The following is a 19,704-nucleotide window of genomic DNA, read 5'->3' on the forward strand; positions in this document are numbered from 1 at the left end:
GTTTTAGCAGATGACCCAGGAGGGGGGAAAAACCAGCTAAAAGGGGATATGGTCTGTGGTCGCGTCGCTGGTGGTGTGAAGTTACCATGCCGATGAGTGAGAGTAAGACCTGCTGATGGACGATGTGTGGTGGATTCGATTTAAAGCACCCTGGCTTTTTGCGCGCGCACACACACACACACACACACACACACACTCCAAGATACACACACACACACACTCACACCTAAGGTCCCTCTCAAAATCCTGCTGGAATGTGTCTCCTATAACAACATCAACTATCACAAGGCGCACATCACATGACAAGAAGGGCCTGTTTGTGTGTGTGCGTGTCTGTGTGTATGTGTCTATATATCTCCGAGAGAGAGAGAGAGAAAGAGAGAGAGAGAGAGAGAGTGTGTGTGTGTGCTCATGCTGGACGGTACCTTGGCCTGCCCAGAAGGTAAAAATAACGCTCAATTAGGGGAGGAGTCAGTCCGGCGTTACAGGAAGGGGACCTGAGAGCAGCGAGGGAAAACAAGAAGTTGTCTAAACACTTTAGACCACTTACATAACGAGTCCCTGATGGCAGCAGAGTGCAGAATACAATTTTACCCTGCATCTAATTTTGTTTGCCATGCCTGGGAACTCTGCCGAGATATCTAACCACATATATTGCCCTCTGTATAGAGAACAGCAATAACAAGTCAGTTCACCCAAATCACAAAAAATACTTTTTTTTCCTCTTATCTCTGGAAGCATTTATCTATGTAAACAGATTGCTTTCAGTTGTGCAGTTTTGAAGATATCCATCTTTAAGATGCTGCCACTGCAGTAAAATGGATATTAATTGAATTATAGTTTGTTTGTGGTGCTCACAGTAGTATAGAGAAGAGAGACTACTACTATCTACCAAACACACAGGGAGGTCTGTCAGTGTCAGAGGATTTTAAAAATGCTGTTAGTGGTTCTAACCTCAATGTAATTTAACCACATCTTTTGATCTCAACAGTGACGCAAATAGTAACTTAGCTAACTTTTAACTTGGGAAATTGTGGCAAATTTTACTGGTTATATATTCCAGTTATCACAAACATACTTGCGAGTGATGCTAGCTTTTGGCTTAGTCAACTAATTTTGACTAGCATAGGTAAGCTTATGGCATGCATTTAGTAGGTTCAGGGCATGTTTAAAATGTTACCTGCTCAAATTTTACTTACCTCTATGATATTAGATTTAGTGGCGGCAAGAATCTCAGAGACAGATATCTCAAAAAAATACTGTAAAACCAAAATCTGTGTGGCTAGATACTATAGGGTCCTTTTTTTCTCACCAGATACTTGTTTCATTGAGAGAAAGATGTACCTTTTAACTTAACATAATAATCCAAAGACTTAAAAGTTTTAAATCGGTTGTTTTTCATAAAATGAATAGTTAACATTGCTCATTAAATCCAACATGCAGCTGGAAGCTAGCTTTTGTTTCCTAATGAGTACTGCTACTGTATCTCTGCTGACAAAGCCTTTGTGAGGGAAACCTGAGGAAAAGAGTAGCACCTTCATCCCAGAGAGAAACAAGCACCTTGACTAATATTCAAAGAGGACCATGCCAGCCTGAAATGGTGGGAGTTGCAACATAGAGGTGAAAAAGAGATGGAGGAGAAAAGGCTGGAGGGATAAAAAGAAAAAGAGATAAGGGTGCTGACACATACTGACAAAATGGAACAGGGAGTGTCACTCAGCACCTCACACACATAGGCTACACACACACACACACACATACATGCATGCATTGCATGAGAGGTGCTTGCCTTAAGGACAAGGCACCTGGATCTGGGCTTCTGCTGAAAGCAACAGATGCCAGAAATACAGCATCACATATAGAGCCAAGGACAACAAGGTCACACAATCACACACACACACACACACACACACACACACACACACACACACATACACACACACATAGTTCAACTATCTAGGACTGATTCCAGTAGACAGTGGTGAGCTTATTACTAAGTCAAAGTTAATAAAACCCCTGACTGCACATGCATTTTTATAAGGCCTGCACATGTGTGTGTGTGTGCTGACTTTCAGTAGACTTTTCAAACTGTGCGTCTTCGTGTGTCTTTGTGACTTTGGGTTTTGTCTCCACAGGGAAATGTTAGTAAAAGGGGAAGAGTTCTATTAGAGCGTTACATGATACCAGCTGTCTAAACCGGTTCCCTTCTCTAGACCAAGATGCTCTCTTCCTGTCTTCCAGCCTTGCTCTTCAGCTAGTGTGCAGATGCCGTTTCTCTGTTGCTGACAACATCTCAAGGTTCTCCGCTGCAGCTCCTTCCCTTCAGTTTCAGTCCAAATATCCTCATCCTTGCATCAATGAGGCACTCAAGCTACAAATTTGCTAAAAGAAATCCCACAAGCCACAACCACACAGGCATGGCTCACAAATTTATTATGTGGATGTGCATTCTGGAGGTGACCCTCACCATATGTCTGGGTATCTGCCTATTTATCTATGTATCCTCTCTGGTTGCTGCCTGCTGCATCACTCACACCCTCTCACCACCGCAACAGCTGCCTCTTGTCAACGTCGCTCTGCAGCAGCTGAGGACAAGGGGAGGAGTGCGAAACCGCGTTTAACAGCCTCGATTCTGGCCAAAGGCAACGCTGGGCGGGGGGTGGGGGTTTGGTTAACAGCACATCAGGATCCCATTTAGACCAGAGGGAGAGAGGCTCATGGGAGTGGGATGGGGCGTCGGCTGAGTTGGCCGGGGGAGGAAGTGAGAGGTCATGTGTGTGTGTGTGTGCATGTTCATCTGCATGTTTTCTAATACGTGTTTAATCATAGCTTCTATGTTAATCCCTGCTGTCTTATGTGCTCTGCTCTGTATTGTCTTTAATGTGGCTGTTTTATGTGCCTCTGTTTCTATTGAAGAGTTACTGCTGAGGTCGGCTGTGAGTGTGTAAGTGTGGTAAAAAGGCCGCATTCCTCCTCAGTAGAACAGTGCAGCACTGTCCCCATGTACCTCCAGGTTAAAGGTCAGGGTTTAGGCATGCGGCTGTGCACATCAGCCCCTATCTGACACTTGACCTTTGACCTTTATCTGCCCAGGCTGGCTGCCAGCCTGCTGCTTTTTCCAAACTGTGGGATGCCACAAACTGAGGAAACTGATGTGCTGTCTGCTATATTGGCTACAGTCAATGGACTGTACCACCCGTCCAGAATGCCCAGGAGACCAGTGGAAAACTTGAGTCTAACAGTAACTAGATATGATCTGGCTCTGAGTTGGTGGTGGAAAGATTTGGTGGGGAATGGAGGGGAGGAGTTGGAAATTGTCAAACTGGTGATGAAGAGCGTATGAAACCTTTTCCCACCTCTACAACATAATTAATTTGTTCTTATATCTTTCTGGCAGTAAAAAGATCAGTATTGAAGAGAATATATCAGACTATGTTGGTTTTATATCTCATCTACTCATTTACAGTAAAGCAAAACTTTAATTAATTCCTGAAGATACCGTTACTCAGAGCCAGCTTTTGCTACTGGCTATTTTGTGTGGGCATTCGATATAGTAAATGAGATTCAGAAAATCTCCCTAACACATTGTTGTTAGCTGACTGGTGCCCTGTGACTCACAATAGATTTCAGCAGAATAAACTTGAAATAAGACAGCTTTATTTCCTTATTTATGATTTATGAAGTATATCCAAAGTATGACACAAAAGTAAAAACAGAAGTAAGATGTACAGCATGTGTTCTGGATAAGAAAAAGTTTTCCGTGACAAATATAAATAGAAAAGAAACAGATAAAATCTCTCGATCCTTGCAATTGTCCTGCCAAAGAGATTGTTATTATCCACTAGGGTGTAGCTAAGTATCTTCTTCTTAAAAAATATCACAGTTCTCACTTGCTACATCCACAATAAAAAACACATTACACACATGTTAATACTTGTTAATAGCACAGAGGGTGGATTCAGCCAATGAAATGTTTGATTTCATCGTTATCGGTTCTGCTATTCCAAATCCTCACTTCCTTGCATGGGGAACAAAACCTCCTCTTGTGTTGAAAGACTGATTGCAACAGTTTTGGGGCCAGTTCAATTAAAGTGTTACGAATAATACACACGTCACAGAACAATCAGTATATCAGTTCGCAGACACTCTCATTTCTCTTTTTTTTATGTTGCATGCAACCAAATCCTCACTGAGCCTTCGGACGAATTACGATTATGTAAACCATCTATTCACAAGTGTTTAAACCATGTTGAAACATATTAACAACATCACACCATAGCGCTGTATTTAGCTGGAATCTTAGAGTACAGAAGATAAAGCCAAGTGTTGTGTAAGACCATAAAAAGAAAAGTGCAATAGAGAAGAAGAATTAGATTTGAAAGGATTCCACCCTGCTAAGATGATGACTGTTTCTTCAACAGCAGAGCATTGCCTTCAGCCAATTAAGAACATTGTGTACTTGAACGCCTCGCACCACCAACAGCATGCCATTCAGCACAAAACTGTGCCTGCTTCTGTTCTCGTTCTTTCAGACGTGACACCTTGCTTGCAGAGGGCAGAATAACAACAGGTTGTTGTCTGTCATTTCAGAAATAGAGTCTGTGTTGCAGCTGAAGCATACCAACTGGCCTGCTGTCCATGACATTCCTGAATACCACAATACATTATTGTCACTGTGTGTAAGTGTGTGTGTGTGTATATGTCTAGTCACACAATGCATGTGTCCTTATGTGGGATGTGTTAAAATCGTTTCAATGAATGATGAGAGTAAAAATTTAAATGAGGAAATTTCTTATTTAATTTATCACACCTGAAACACCAAATAAGAACTGGTTTAGTGTTTCCTGTCACATGGATTCTGCCCTCTGTCATGACTCAATAGACATTTCTGCTTTGCAATGCACAGAAAATTGCAACTATGTCCTCATTCAAGAAGGATGAGCCTTTTCAAGGGTTGCTTTCTATAAAAGAGCAGCAGCATTACTAACCTTCGACCACTTTTCTTCAAGTTATACAATGATAACATAGTGAAGCATGAGATGTTCCTGGTTCCTAACCTATGAATCATTGTCAGGATCTCCAATTTCAGTGATTCATATCAAAAAAATCCGAACAAAATCCAGATTATAAGGCTATAGATTATGTTCTGTACCATTGGCAGTTGTCATCACCAGTGCTGCTTCATGTTAATTGAGAATCAGAAATCTTCCCAGTTGTAGACTCCCCCCAAAATCAACCCCCCCCAACACTGGTGGCAGGATACCTAAATTCAGAACTTGCAGTACCATCAAAGTACAAGGAATCCTGCCTGGAAATTGTCCAATAGACCCTTTTTCACAGCATACGTTTTGACTTGTAATAAAGGGGAAAGCACAGGTGTTACTAATAACGATGACTGTTCTATTCAAGTGTCCCAGTAAGCCATGACAGTGTGACAATGAGCCAGCATTCCCAACGGAGACAGCTAAATGGAATTTAGCCATCATCAATTTAATCATTTACACCTGTACTTTTCCTGCTGTGACATGTCAAAATGTCTTCTGTCACAAAAAAGGCCTATTAGCTCATATATAGCTCCAAATTCAATATGAAAAGATGTCTAATTGGACAGAATAACTGAAAACAGATGTGTGGGTCTGCTGGACGTTTATTGAATGAAAATACTTGTATATAAAACTGAACTTAAGACATTTTACCTGGACCCAGTTGGGATAATGTTGAGGTGCATTCTTATCTTTCCACTGTGAATCTCTGATGTACACCAACAGAGACACGGGCCTAAGCCAATATGTGCTGGCATGCATTCATCCCTCAGTCGGCATAGTCATCCAGACCCCCATCAGTGTCTCTCCCTCTCAGACATATTCAGGAACAAACATTCCTGATTTTACATGCACATTAGCTACATCAAGATAATGTAAATTATCTTTGCAGAAGAGATTTAGTCTCTGTTCAGATTAATGGAGCTAACTGTGCTTGTGACTGACCCAAATGACAAAAATAGATCGTCAGTGCCACATAGCTCATATTTTTTGATTTCTCATTTGTTATTTCAACAGGTTGATGCAGAACATCTTCTGTATATTTTCAGCCTCATCCGTTTAAAGTGTTTAATCAGTTTAAAGTGCAGGACCTTGAAAATCAGAACTAAACACCGAGACAGGACTGCCTGAAATTGAAAACCTCCATTTCTGCCTCATGCGTTTAGTCATGTTAAATGGCCATAAGTGTAATTCCAGTCAGCAACACAAGAGAGGGCCTCTCTCTGCCCTCCATACCACAGACTGGAGGGAGACGCCAGACCAACATACAGGAGGAAGGGAGGCGGCGGGGGGGGGGGGGCACAGAAAGAGGGGATTTTAATGTATACTCACCACACACACACGTACGCAGATGACATATATCACATTAACGTTTACGTGTCGAGCATTCTGCTGACGCTGTCATTTGGAGGGATTTTTGGGAAGTGAGCGAGTATGGCATCTGACTGGTGTCTCGCTTAAAGTGATCTTTTGAGTGTGAAACACTTACCCCCTGTTGGATTTAGGATTTCAAGATGACTGAAAAAAGGGGGTTGTAGTTACATGAGTCATGAGAAACAGCAGCTGTGGTCAGACTGAAGTGTGTTGGTTGCAATGGTGACGAGTTTTCACAGTAGGAAATGTATTAAAACTTCTCAAACCACTTCTGCAGCATTATCCAACTATCTGCTGTTCATACTGACAGTCTTAAACAGTCATTGTTTCACCAAAATATGGCTAAATACACAGTACTTAAATCACATCATCTATACATTTTCATCCATTTTTATATGGTTACACTGTAAGGAACACCGCGGTAAAGATACAAAATATTTGGATTAATTTGGGTACCCAGTACTGAGTCAATATGGCACCGACCCAGTAACCAGACCCACTGGGTCACCAGTCACACCTAAATGTTAGTAGTAGTTTATACATTACATTACTGTAAGCTAATATTAGGATTATTTTGACCCAGTAACATTATCATCTTTACATTTCTGTTGGGTCATAAATCAAACTAAAAGAGATACTTTCACCCAGTGCAATATTATTATATATCTTTAAATCGGGTCATCAATTAGCCCACCAGAAGAGTGTTTTATTGACCCAGTGTTAATGGTGGTTTATACATTACTGTTGGGTTATTCGTCCATAATACTGAAGGGTTATTTTGACCCAGTAACATTAACATCTTTACATTTCTGTTGGGTCATAAATCAAACCAAAAAGGTGGTTATTTTTATTCAGTGTTACATTATATATGCTAAATATGCTAAAGCCACTGTGAATACATTTAACCCTGGTGTTCTGGACATATTGGCTTTAATTCCTCAGTGGTTTGATCTCCCACAGACCCCGCTGCTGTAGAAATATTAATTAATGATAATAATTGCAAAGTCTTGTCTTCTGACTTAATTAAAACCCAAAAGGCGTTAACCCTTCCCTTTGCAACAACTGCACTTGCAAATTTGATGAAGGTAGCAAAAATGATTTCAACAAATGAGGAAATATTTCATATTGTTTAGTGTATGGATGAACAAATATATATTGATTTTGTTTGCCAAGAAGTCATTCACAGACAAAGGAATGTGCAGTAGGTTATCCTAAATAGTGACATTACTCATGTTTGGGGTCAAGTAGACCTCTTATGAATTTATATGGGGGTAGTACTACATAAAAACACATCTGGACCAATCACACATATAGAGCATATGGTTGTATGCTCTTTTGTATTTTACAATGTTTTACAACCATAACAGAAGTAATATATCGTTTTTTGTAGCAGACCTCAAACATTACAAGTTCAAAACCATGTTTATGAGAAATCCTCTTAAAATCAGAAAAGGACATGAAGTATCAAGGTAATAAAAGTATGTTTTTGAGCCGTTTAAGAGGACCAGCGTTCAAACATCAGGGTTAAGCTCCGCTGAGGATTATGAGACAAGAATGTAGAAGGAAAATGCCAGAAAGAGATCAAACGCAGCAGACAAAATGAATGTTTTAAGCCTCGACATCCATCTGGAGTTTATGTGTGATGTCACCATCAACCACAGAAACAACATACAGTAAAATTTTCAGTCACCTTTTCTATTCTTTATTTCTTGGCAAGTTTTTGAATTAAATATTACTTATCTTATTTTCAAAAGACATCACTAAGACCTTCTGCATCCACCTTACCATGTCTTCTCCTGGCTAAGAAGCTATAATCTGACACGGTCTGGTGGGCTAGCTGCTGTGTTTTGGAAAACCAGTGCAGTCCAGTGCAGGGGTCAGATCCTCATCAGCTCTGATGTTTGTTTACATTCTTACACAGGGCCACCAGGGACAGACAGTGGCCATTTAAAAATCAAACCATGGGAAGAAACCAGGCAATAAATAGCATGGGGACAGCGAGACGGTGACACTGAGATTCTCTACCCTGCTGTCTACACTGTCGGTCATGGCACTGTTGACTGTCTTGTGCTTCTTCGTGTCTATCTTTGACTGTGACACAGATTTAGACCAAACATGAGAATCAGTCATCAAGCCAGATCATATCGAACACTGACAATTTTTCTGGATGCTTGAACCTCAAAAGAAAAGACTTATCTTTTATCTAGAAACCGATGGCAAGACAAGAAAGTAAAGAAAGTGGAGGAATCAATAACCTGTGAACAGTGATGAGTCTGATCTCTTGCCAGAAACTTGCACCGCTAATGCATTCCAGTGAGACTTTAGTCCAGTGTTGATGTCTGCACATGAAAAGGCATCAATACTGACTGAAAAAAAAAACACTTCTGACTTTACCAGAATGTACAGGGCCAAGACTTCTCCTCTGATCTGTTTTTCCATCTTGATCAAAGCTTTGAAACAAATGCAGCTAAAGGTGTTAAATACTTGGTTATATTGCATTGTTGTAATTGGCCTTTACAGCATTAACAGAAATGATGGATTTTTTTTTTTACTATTCAGATTTAACAACTGAATTGATAAGTTATTAATAGTGAAAAGCTAACACACTTTTATCACCCATTTACATTCACCTTTACATACTGTTCATATTCTATCCCCTAAATAGTCTCTATACGATACTTTTGAACCACAAATCTATTTTTCATTCATAAATACCTCATCAGTCATTAATAAATGGCTTAATCCTTAATGAAGCTTTCAGGGAGCAGAGTGAGTGTATTCTTTAGGTTTTATTCTATTTGTTTATGGAGAAAAAAACATTCACAGTCACACTATATTATGGTCTTATGTTACCTAAAACAGCCATGATGATTTCAATGAATGTTATTGAATGTGAAAATGGTGATTTTTTTTTTATTTTTGAATAAATACGAGTCAAATTTAGCCAAGAACACCATCAACGTACAAAAAGGTGTATCAGCTGCACAAAAATAAGTTAAAATATTTCCATTTTTGTATATTCTGGGTCACTTTATGAAAAAGTCACGACATTTTGGGTTGAAAGAACGATGTTCAGGGAGCTTTTACTGCTCTGACCTGAACAGTACGTATGGGTTAAGTTATTAGCTAACATGCTGTGTTTGTAAAGATTTAATCATTTCTGGCATGCATGTTAGGTGTATTATTACATTATTAGGAGCATATCATCATTGTCTTAATGCATTGTTGCATTAATAGGAAACTAACAGTTATGACAATTGCCTTGTTCAGAAGCTGCTGTTACAGAAAAAGTGGAATTCTCATTTTCTTTTTCCTACTGACACATCACAAGTTTCCTAATTAAAAAGTTACCACTAACCTATTTTCACCAGACTGACTTTTTTCTTCCTGTAATATTAAAACTATTCTCTGCCGTGCACTTCAAGAAGTTAAGCTTTTAGAGGCTGACATCATTTCCTTTGTTTCCTTCACCAGACTCTACTCTCATCATGGGAAGATGTACAACAAGCTCCGGGTGGAGCTGTAATCTTAGTTTAATTACATTTGATAATAGTTGAGGAGCTCTAAATGGGCCCTTTTTCACAGTAGACATGACAACTTGTCATAGCAGGAAAAGCACAGTTGTTATTAAAAATGCCTCCAGTCTGAGCAGCTGAATGAATTTCAACCATCATTAATTTTCATACTTACACCTGCGCTTTTCCCACAAACGAATATTACATCACGCAAGATAAATCGATGTAGGTGTACACATTTTCATGAAGGACAAAATAATAATAAAAGGAATTTGAATGACACTAAATAGTAATTTAAAACAGTACATGAATAAAATAAGTAATAAATAAGTGATAAATAAGTATATTTACTCCAGTACTGTACTTAAGTACTTACTTGTATTTCCATTTGATGCTACTTTATACTTCCACTCCACTACATTTCAGAGGGAAATATTTTACTTTCTACTCCACTATATTTATTTGACAGCTTTAGTTACTCTTCAGATGAAGATTTGACACAATAGATAATATAACAAACGTTTAACATACAACACATTGTTAAAGATTCAACCAGTTGTTTCCAACCTTTTTGGCTTTTGATATCTTAAGAGCAGCGTGTAGTCGGGGTCACACTTCAGATGTCTATGAGTTGTTAACAGCTCCACCAAATAGTGATTTTTCCCTCTAAACTTCTCACATGGTTTCATTTAAATAAATGTTAAAATGATCTGACATTTCACCAAAAATCAAAGATTAGAGAAAAAGTCCTAAAACTGAAAACAGATTTGTGTATCACAGCTTTGTTTTTTCTTCTTTCCTCTCCCATTAATCATCTCACGACCCCTCAGCTTTATCTGGTGACCCTTTGGAAGGGCCCAACCCCTAGGTTGGGAACCACTGGACCAAACTAGCTAACTGTATATTAAGTAGTTCAAACTAGCTCCACCTCCAGCAGCTACAACAGTAACATGCTGCTTATACACTGATGCTTCAGTATTACTAATCTAATGACATCATATATAATAATATATCAAGCTGCTAACACTTATGTATTTTTACTTAAGTAGGATTTACCATGCTTGACTTTTACTTATTATGAAGTATTTTTACATTGCTGTAAAGGTACTTTTACTTCAGTAAAGGATCTGAGTACTTCTTCCACCACTGACAATAATACACGTATAAAACAAAGATTTCATATGCGGGGGTCTGTCTGCAGTCTGCAGCTCTATTGCGCCTCTCCGTGGTCACATATATGTAGTACAACTTCATACCAATCTACAGCTTTCACCAAAAACTCAATTTCCCAGATGTCCATTTGTTGTTCACTTCCTACATCCCACCAGGAACCTTGCCTTCAAAACAAAAGTGAGTGTTTGTAAAGAAATAAAAATAAAATGTTGGGTTGAACAAGAGGAAGGTGAAACTCAAGCTTTAAAATACAACAAATCTTTAAAAAAAAAAGATAGCAGCCTACCAACAGCAATTTAAATAGTTATAAAAGAGCGATTTTAATGAGTAAACGTGTTGCCATATTTAATATTTCATGACTAATTTCAAAATTAAAAGTGGCAACTGACCTACTTATTGACTGCAAATAATAATAATGATAATACCTTTCTTCATGTGGCACTTTTCCAAACAAAGTTATAAAGTCCTTAACAGTAAAAAGTAAAAAGACATCATGAGTAAACATGTTTTTTTTCTTCTTAAAACTAACCTGAATTCATTTGGTCCAAAATATCCAAAGCTTTGGTCCTAACGAATCGAACAATTAATTAACCTCAATCCTACCCCAGAGGTATTATACTCTTTGTCATATCTCAGGTGCTTTATTCAATCGTTCCAGTTTTTTATCACTTTGTCAATCAATTTGTTCCCAATGACTTCATATCATTGTTTTCTGTTTCTGTTTCAATTAGTGCTTTTTAAAAATACCAATGTATTGGGGTCCCAGGGGCACTCTGTCAGACATTTTGAAGGCTTTGTGGAAAGATTGTACTTGGAAAAAACTGCAATTTGTATTAAATAAAAGTCTATATTTTTGTCACAATATGGTCACAATATGAAAATTAACTGTAACTTTCCTAAAATAATAATAATAATAATCTGTTTTTTCCCCCAGATGATATTAATTAATATTGTTTTGAGAAGAAATAAATTTAATAACATTTTGTTATGATGGTTGTTTCTTAAAGTAGTTTATTCTTGGGGTTGTATGTTAAATACGTTGGAGGGATGAGGGTCAAACAAACAATTAATTAATCAAACAACCTTTCCACATCACAGGCCCATAATAAAGGGTTTATTTTGAAGATTTTCAACGGAAGTTTTTAATTCTTATCGGTCCTATAAAGTAATTGTCTTGGGTGCTAACTCTGGAGCCTGATTGGCCCTCCCAGTGCCACTCAGTGACAAATCAGACAGTATCAGCTACTCGGTCATCTTTGTGTCAGCTGATCAGTCAGAGACACTGGAGCTGTCAGAGACAAGATGAGGCTGCTACCGGTTGTTGTTACAGTGTCACTAACGGTGGCGGTTGCCTATTACGTTTACATCCCGCTACCTGATGCCATCCAGGAGCCTTGGAAGTTGATGCTGCTGGATGGTGGATTCCGAGCAGCGATGCACCTGGTAAGAGCTGGTTTTTTAGTGCGTTATATCTAAAACATAAGCAGATGTGCGTGGGATGCCTGCAGCAGGTGTGCAGCTGCAGCTATGTGGATCTATGCTACATAAAATCTTTTTTAAGCATCTCTGTGTTCATTATTTGTTCCTTAAATAACGTCAAATATGATTATTAGCAGTTAATTACAATAGTTTTTTGTTTTTTTGTTGTTGTTTTTTGCACGCACTGCATGTTTGCATATCTGCACAGTTAAGAAAAACTGATAGTGGCATTGATAAAAGACACACCTCTGAGCCTTCAACACAATAACATACCCAGTGCAAATATGTACTTTGACCCTACATACAAAAGCCATGTGTTGAATTATGTTAACCCAGAAAAGCCACATTTTAATATACTAGTGTCTTTATTGATGAGGCTCAGTAGTAATTTTAGATCAGATTATATGAAATGCTGAGTTGTAAAATCAAAACTCTAAAGCACATCATGTCCTGAAATGATTGAACATCATGTACAGTTATGGATTTAAATGATGTGTAGTTCACAGTACTTCTCTTTACCAGATAAAAGGGTATCTTTTCATACTTGATTAGGGCTCATTAGTGATGGCAGGGTGAAATGTGTAAACGTTGTGAAAGAGTCATTCAACAGTCTGATTTTGAAACTGTCAGGCTGTGTGTCTCAGTACTAAACTGGTGCAACGTAGCCGTCGGGGAGAGCTTTTTATTCTGGGCCTGTGTAAGGACAATGAACTGTTCACCTTCACCTTCGTTCTACATTTTGAAAGTGGCACTGTAGGCCAACAGCCATGGTATCGGTTACTTATAAATGGGGTAATGGTGGTAGCTGTGGTAATGGTGTCTTCACACGTCTTAGCAAAAAAACATCTTAGGTCTTTGCAAATAGGTATTAGCAAATACTAATGGTGTCTTCACAGGTCGTAGCAAAAAATCAATCAGACAGCTGCAGCTAATCCAGAACGCTGCTGCCAGAGACCTCAATAACACCAAGAGAATAGAGCACATTACACCGGTCTTTTAATCACCGCACTTGCTCCCTGTGTGTCAAAGGATAGATTTTAAAATCTTATTACTAGTCTGTGAAGCACTAAATGGTCTCAGGCCCAAATACATTTCTGATTTACTTGTATGTTAAAAAGCATCCAGACACCTCGGGTCATCTAGGACAGGTCTACTCAGTGTTCCCAGGATCAAAACCACACAAGGTGAAGCAGCTTTAATGCTCCCCACCTGTGCAACAAGCTTCCTGAATACCCGAAGTCTGCTGAAACTGTCAACTCATTTAAATCAGGGCTTAAAACATTATTGTTTACTGCAGCTTTCCAATAAATTAAACTTCTTTGTAATCTTTAATTATTTATTTGCTTTTACATGCAATTTTAACATCTTTTTGTCTTCTTGTTTTAATGTCTTTTAAATTCAACCTTAATGTTTTGTTAATGTCTTATCTCCAGTGTATTTCTATGCCCTTTGAACACACTTTGAATTGCCTTGTGTCTGAATGGTGCTGTGTAAATAAACTTGCCTCGCCTTGTCTTATTGTCACACTGGCTGAGGGAGGTTTCTGATTTATGTGCTACTTAAGATAACATTGTTGATACACATCATTTAATTTTTCACTGTGTCTTACTTTCACAAAAGCAAGTGGAAAAATCCACTGAGAGGAGATCATTTCACTTGTTTATGAAGCAGATCATTCAGTCTGCCACCTTTCTTTAAATATTTGACTTAATTGCATTGTCTTCCAACATTTCAAACTGTTCGCAGCGTCTAGTTTTAGCGTGATGTAGGGGAAGATGCTGAAATGTTTTTAAACTACACTGAGATAAATTGTTTTTTTGCTGCTGACATTACGCACAAGAATGTGTTTACATATGATGAAGTACTTTTAAAATCCTACTAGTGTAAAATATATTTTTGATAATGGAATACAACTTTATTCTCCACCAGAGTGTAAAATAATTTTTCGTTCACTAAAAGACAGCACAGGTAGAAGATCGGTACTCAGTCGAGCAGATACCTTGAGTTGAGGTTGAGAATTGGTATCAGGAGAGAAAAAGTTGGATCGGTACATCCCTAAATGGAATTCAGAACTCATATAATCTTGCCGCAGTGGTACAATTAACTTAATGAAATGATAATAAAACCTTTTTAAAAATCTTTCTGAAGGCCATCATGTCTCGGTTTAGTAGTTGGCTGGTTTTTCAGCCCTGCTGTGCCAGCTGCGTCCTCCGGCCTTGGCTGAACCTTAGTGTTGGGACACTCTAAGATGTTTCTGGGGAGAAGGGCAGACACACTCAGACACATCAGTAAGATACAGTGCAGGAGGACAGAGGTGACTGGGTGAGACAGTATTTTCTGTGTCTCAAGTCACTGCCATTAGATAAATGCATTCTCTCTTTCACTCTTTGCTTTAAAAAGTCTTGTGTCTTATTGTCCTCAGGCCTCTCTGAAGCATTGGCTGGGCTTTGACCATTACATCACATCAATCAGACAATCCACAGAGGGCTTCGAGGGCGTCATGAAGAGGTTTCTCGGCTCTGAGTCCGGCGGAGGGGTTATGCCCGGAGTGAAAGTCAGCGACATCGATTTCGCTGGCATCCCAGTGCGTGTTTACGAGCCCCCGGCTGGAGGGGAGGGCCACCTGAGGAGAGGGTTGATGTTTTTCCACGGAGGGGGCTGGGCTCTCGGCAGTGCCAGTGAGTACAGGTGTTACTGCAGATTTAAGAAGATACACTGAAAGTCAGGAAAAAATGTGAAGTAAATGGTTTGAGACCATAAACATCTTTTTTTTTCACACACACAGTGTCAGTTGCACAATATTACTATCATTTCTCATCAGTTCCGTTGTTATTTTTACCCTTACCCTTGTATTCAGTCGGAAAAAGGCTAATTTGTGAGCTTTTGTCTCTTAAAAATACAACAACAGAACATTAAGATATTAAGTCTTCCAAAATCTGTAGATTTTTTGCTCATTTAACTTTTTCACACTCCTCAGAGAAGGGGTCATATGATGCCATCAACCGGATGGTGTCTGACGAGCTCAACACCGTTGTGGTCTCTGTTGAGTAAGTCTAATCTTGCAACACTCATTCTCTGTTTCAACAAGTAAACAAGAAATTATGCCACACACTGTGAAGATTTCTAAACATCAGTTGCAACCTGTCTGTGTAGGTATCGTCTATATCCTGAGGTGCACTTTCCGGTGCCGTATTTAGACTGCCTCGCGGCTGCCAAGCACTTCTTATCTCCAGAGGTTCTGGCCAGATATACCATCGACCCTGAGCGTGTGGCCGTGTCTGGGGACAGTGCAGGGGGAAACCTGGCTGCAGCAGTTGCTCAGGAGGTAAACACATAAGCTAGGGATGTGTGTAACAATGTAAATATAGTAAATATACTGCAAAGCAAGACATGAAGATACAAGGCTTCATGTGTGTCTTTATTTTCCCAGGTTTCCATTGATGACAGTATGAGCGTGAAATTCAGTGTCCAGGCTTTGATCTATCCAGTGCTCCAGGCTCTGGACTTCAACACACCTTCTTATATTCAGAACCAAAACATACCCATCCTCTACCGGCCCCTCATGGTCCGGTTCTGGCTGCAGTACCTCAATGCTGACCTGTCCCTGCAGTCCCAGTTGCTGGTGAACAACCACAGCTCTTTACACCATTCAATCATCACCCCAGAGCTTAGGGCACGGCTAGATTGGTCTGTCCTCCTGGCCCCGAAATACAAGAAGAACTACAAGCCTCTCGTCGTGGAAAAGGAGTCACAGGGGGTTGTGAAGGAGGTCCCGGGGTTGCTGGATGTACGGGCGGCACCGCTGCTGGCGGGGCTGGAGGTTTTGGCTAAAGGCCCGCGAGCATACATCCTGACATGCGAGTACGACGTGTTGAGGGATGATGGCCTGATGTATGCACGGCGCTTACAGGATGCAGGAGTGACGGTTACCAGCGACCACTACGAGGACGGGTTCCACGGATGTTTCAGCTTTATACAGTGGCCGCTGGAATTTGATGTGGGGAAGAGGGCGCTCAGGGGTTACCTCAACTGGCTGCAGAACAACTTATAGAAGTGTGTATGTGTTTGTGTAAGTGTCTTAATGGGTGCACGCATGTGTGCCACTGATGCACTATCTCTTGCTTTGTGAATCATAGACTCGCTAAGGGCTTGTACATCTGCTCTTTATATAAACATGTAAGATCTAAGCTCAGGGCCCTCATGTTTCTGTAGATAAACAAAGTCCATATGGGTACGTTTCAAGTTTACATGATTATTAGAAGAATCTTTTAGTTCTGCTAGCAGTTATCTTTCTGCTGGCAGTGGAGAAGGGCAAATACCGTATGTTAACATAGCTAACACTGTGATCTGCTAACAAAAATACTTGATGCAAGTTTAATACAAGCAGCTTCAGGAGGCACCAAATCCACCGATTCCTCCCCGCACCACAAACACACGAGTAGTATACTGTATGTCACAAGGATTGTAATTGGTTTTATACGTAACTTTTAGAATAAAAGTATTATAAGTTATAAACTCATGAACTCATTAAACAGTTTGCAGCACAGTGATTTATAGACCCAACTAGTCATGTTTTTCTATAATACTCCACAAATAAACAATGCCTTACCATTGTTGAAGTGCTTAATTTATTTAACTAAAACTTAAGTTAAGTAAATTAAGTTAAAATAAGTTGTGATGCAATCTAGCAGTTTTAAGAGTGTACAGTATTCAGTGTTATTGAAAGGAAGAAGAGTGTTCGTGCTATATTTTTCTTTTGTGTACTCAGGCTGGATGTGTGCGTGTGTGTTCGTCATGGATGCCAGAGAGTTAAACACAGGAGCACGGAACAAGCAATCAAAACTCAATTTTTGTTTAAAAAACAACGGAGGAAGCACTTCTTGAATCTGACAGTAACACAAAGCTGATGCTCCTGTTGGACATGCAGAATAAATATTATAAATACTCTAACCAAAAAAAGAATAAATTTCCAAAAGAAATCATGGCACACTGCTTTGTTAAGATACAAACAAATTGATTCCTTTTCTTGTGGACAGTATTCAACTGTTTTTGTGTTCATTCAACATCTTGTGCTCCCTGTATTTAAAAAAAACATGAAACATGTCTTCCCTCACAAATGACTCTGGCATCTGACAATCAGTAATAAGAAGCATTATTCCCTTAAGGTTCATAACATTTATTATATACATTGTTGGTACTTCTAATATATCTGATTATGCCCATCTGGTTTTCTCAGATACAGAAAGTATAATTAATCATCTGCAGAGGTACAAATGATTTCACCTTTAGTTCTTTTGAACATTTCACACGGGATATAAATTTCCTGTGAGTCTCTGTTCTGCCCGATGTTGTGATTTATGAAGGAACGAATGGATGTCAATAAAAAACATGATGTCAAACTCATAAAGTGCAATTTGTTTTTTATAAGTTGCTCAACACAAAGGTGGTCCACCCACAGAGACTTTTAGTGTTGTACATCATCAGCCTATTCAAGAGATTCAAGAGCTTTTATTGTCACATGCACAGCAACACAGGATTATTATTTTTTTTAAAAAGGCAAGAGAAGAGAAAGATAAGAGAGAGATTCATTAAAATATATACAAATATGTGATCTATGGTCTTTGAAAAGTGCTAATTCTTATTTTGTCCTCAGGTGTTTTTTATTTGTTGTAGTTTTCAGCATCAATCTGTCTCTTTAGTGAAGTTCCTGTTTCCCAGAATGCCTTGTAACAACCTTCATAACAAAGGTGTGAAAGTTGTACCTTTAACTAGAAGTTGTGTGACTGAAGTGACATTTCTCATTTCATATTGTATGTCAAATATTCCTAATCACACTTATCACAGCACAGATACATTCATCAATAAGGAGAAAAAAAAAAGCTTTTCATTCTCTAATAAAACAGATATCTGAATGTACCTGAAAGGCATGAATGAAGGCTCTCATATGCAACAGATTTCAATCATTTTAAAGATCAGACATGCTTTTGTTTTGCACCAGAGAGAGGGAATGCATATCTGGGTCAAGAAACTCCTGTTGCACTAATTATCAATGCAACACTCCCCTCTAGTGGTTTGAGACAAGCACAAAACTTCTACGGTCTAAATCTAACACACACACTTATAAATCATGTAATGCAATATTTGTTAAGACCATGTGTTCTTTCCTAATACCTAAACCTGACTTTAAACTCAAGTCTAACCCCCAAAAGTGCATGCCTAACCTTAATCCTGACTCTATTTGTAGTCTAACCCTAATTTTCACCTTAAAGTAGAATTAAAATGAGCTCAAAAAAGAAACAAGGCCAAAATAACAGATGATAGAATTGATAGGGATTTGTCAGATAAATGCTAACCTGTGTGTATTGCATCATCCTGTTTCAGCGCTCCCACATTCAGATACAGTAGTTTCCGATCAGGGAAAACACCCTTCCACTGACACACTTAAGTCATTGGCAACTGTCTGCATGAATTGTGCTGCCGTAGCACCAGTCTTTGTTTTATAAGTAAGACAATGAACAGCTGTAGTGCTCAGACGGGAATTTAGGGAGATTCCATGACTTTACCAGGAGGAACGTTGGGAGGAGAAGCCTCAGGGGAGGGAGAAGAGGGAGTGGAGGAGAGAGAAGAAGGGAGAGAGGAGGGGGTGCATGGAGCGTGATCTGTCCTTTAAATCCATTACATGTCTTCTGGGTATCATTCAAGCTCTGTGCTTCGGGGGAAAACGGCTTTCATTTCCAGAGAGGCAGCAGCTCTCTTAATGCTTTCCTGTTTCCAATTGTTTTTGTAACTGATTTCAGATTTGGGGTTTGGAAAATACTTTGTTCTGAGTCACTGTGTCTAATAGTTTCACAGCGTTCCTTACGGAGAGACATACGTTTTCAATGATTTCGGTGTTAGCCGAGGGATTTAAAGGGATGTTAGGGAAATATGCTTATTGGATTTCTTGATGAGAGTTAGCTGAGAAGATTAATAGCACTTCCATATCTAGAAGCCAGTTAGCTTAGCTTAGCATAAAGACTGGAGGCAAGGGGGAAACAGTTAAAAGCACCTCTAAAGTTAACTAATTAATTATTCGTGGGACTATTTTCCTTGCTGGGAGCAGTGACTTCCTGGTGTCTTGT

The 19,704-nt window shown here is 39.2% G+C and overlaps 1 protein-coding gene across 1 annotated transcript; it reads left to right on the forward strand.

The window, feature by feature from the left end:
• Positions 1-12,325: 12,325 nt before the first annotated feature.
• nceh1a (neutral cholesterol ester hydrolase 1a) lies at positions 12,326-17,990 on the forward strand. Its single transcript, XM_067614463.1, has 5 exons — positions 12,326-12,547; positions 15,006-15,261; positions 15,561-15,630; positions 15,737-15,908; positions 16,014-17,990. The coding sequence occupies exons 1-5, from the start codon at positions 12,407-12,409 to the stop codon at positions 16,632-16,634; spliced, it is 1,260 nt and encodes a 419-aa protein (XP_067470564.1). The 5' UTR covers positions 12,326-12,406; the 3' UTR covers positions 16,635-17,990.
• Positions 17,991-19,704: the final 1,714 nt, after the last annotated feature.

Source organism: Thunnus thynnus, chromosome 16 (genome assembly GCF_963924715.1).
Source record: "Thunnus thynnus chromosome 16, fThuThy2.1, whole genome shotgun sequence".
NCBI lineage: Eukaryota > Metazoa > Chordata > Actinopteri > Scombriformes > Scombridae > Thunnus > Thunnus thynnus.

Bases quoted from the DNA above. Each gene is read 5' to 3' on its own strand.
- nceh1a (XM_067614463.1), top strand. From the start codon at position 12,407: ATGAGGCTGCTACCGGTTGTTGTTACAGTGTCACTAACGGTGGCGGTT. The intron at 15,262-15,560 runs GTGAGTACAGGT...CACACTCCTCAG, and splicing joins CTGGGCTCTCGGCAGTGCCA to AGAAGGGGTCATATGATGCC. The intron at 15,631-15,736 runs GTAAGTCTAATC...CTGTCTGTGTAG, and splicing joins ACCGTTGTGGTCTCTGTTGA to GTATCGTCTATATCCTGAGG.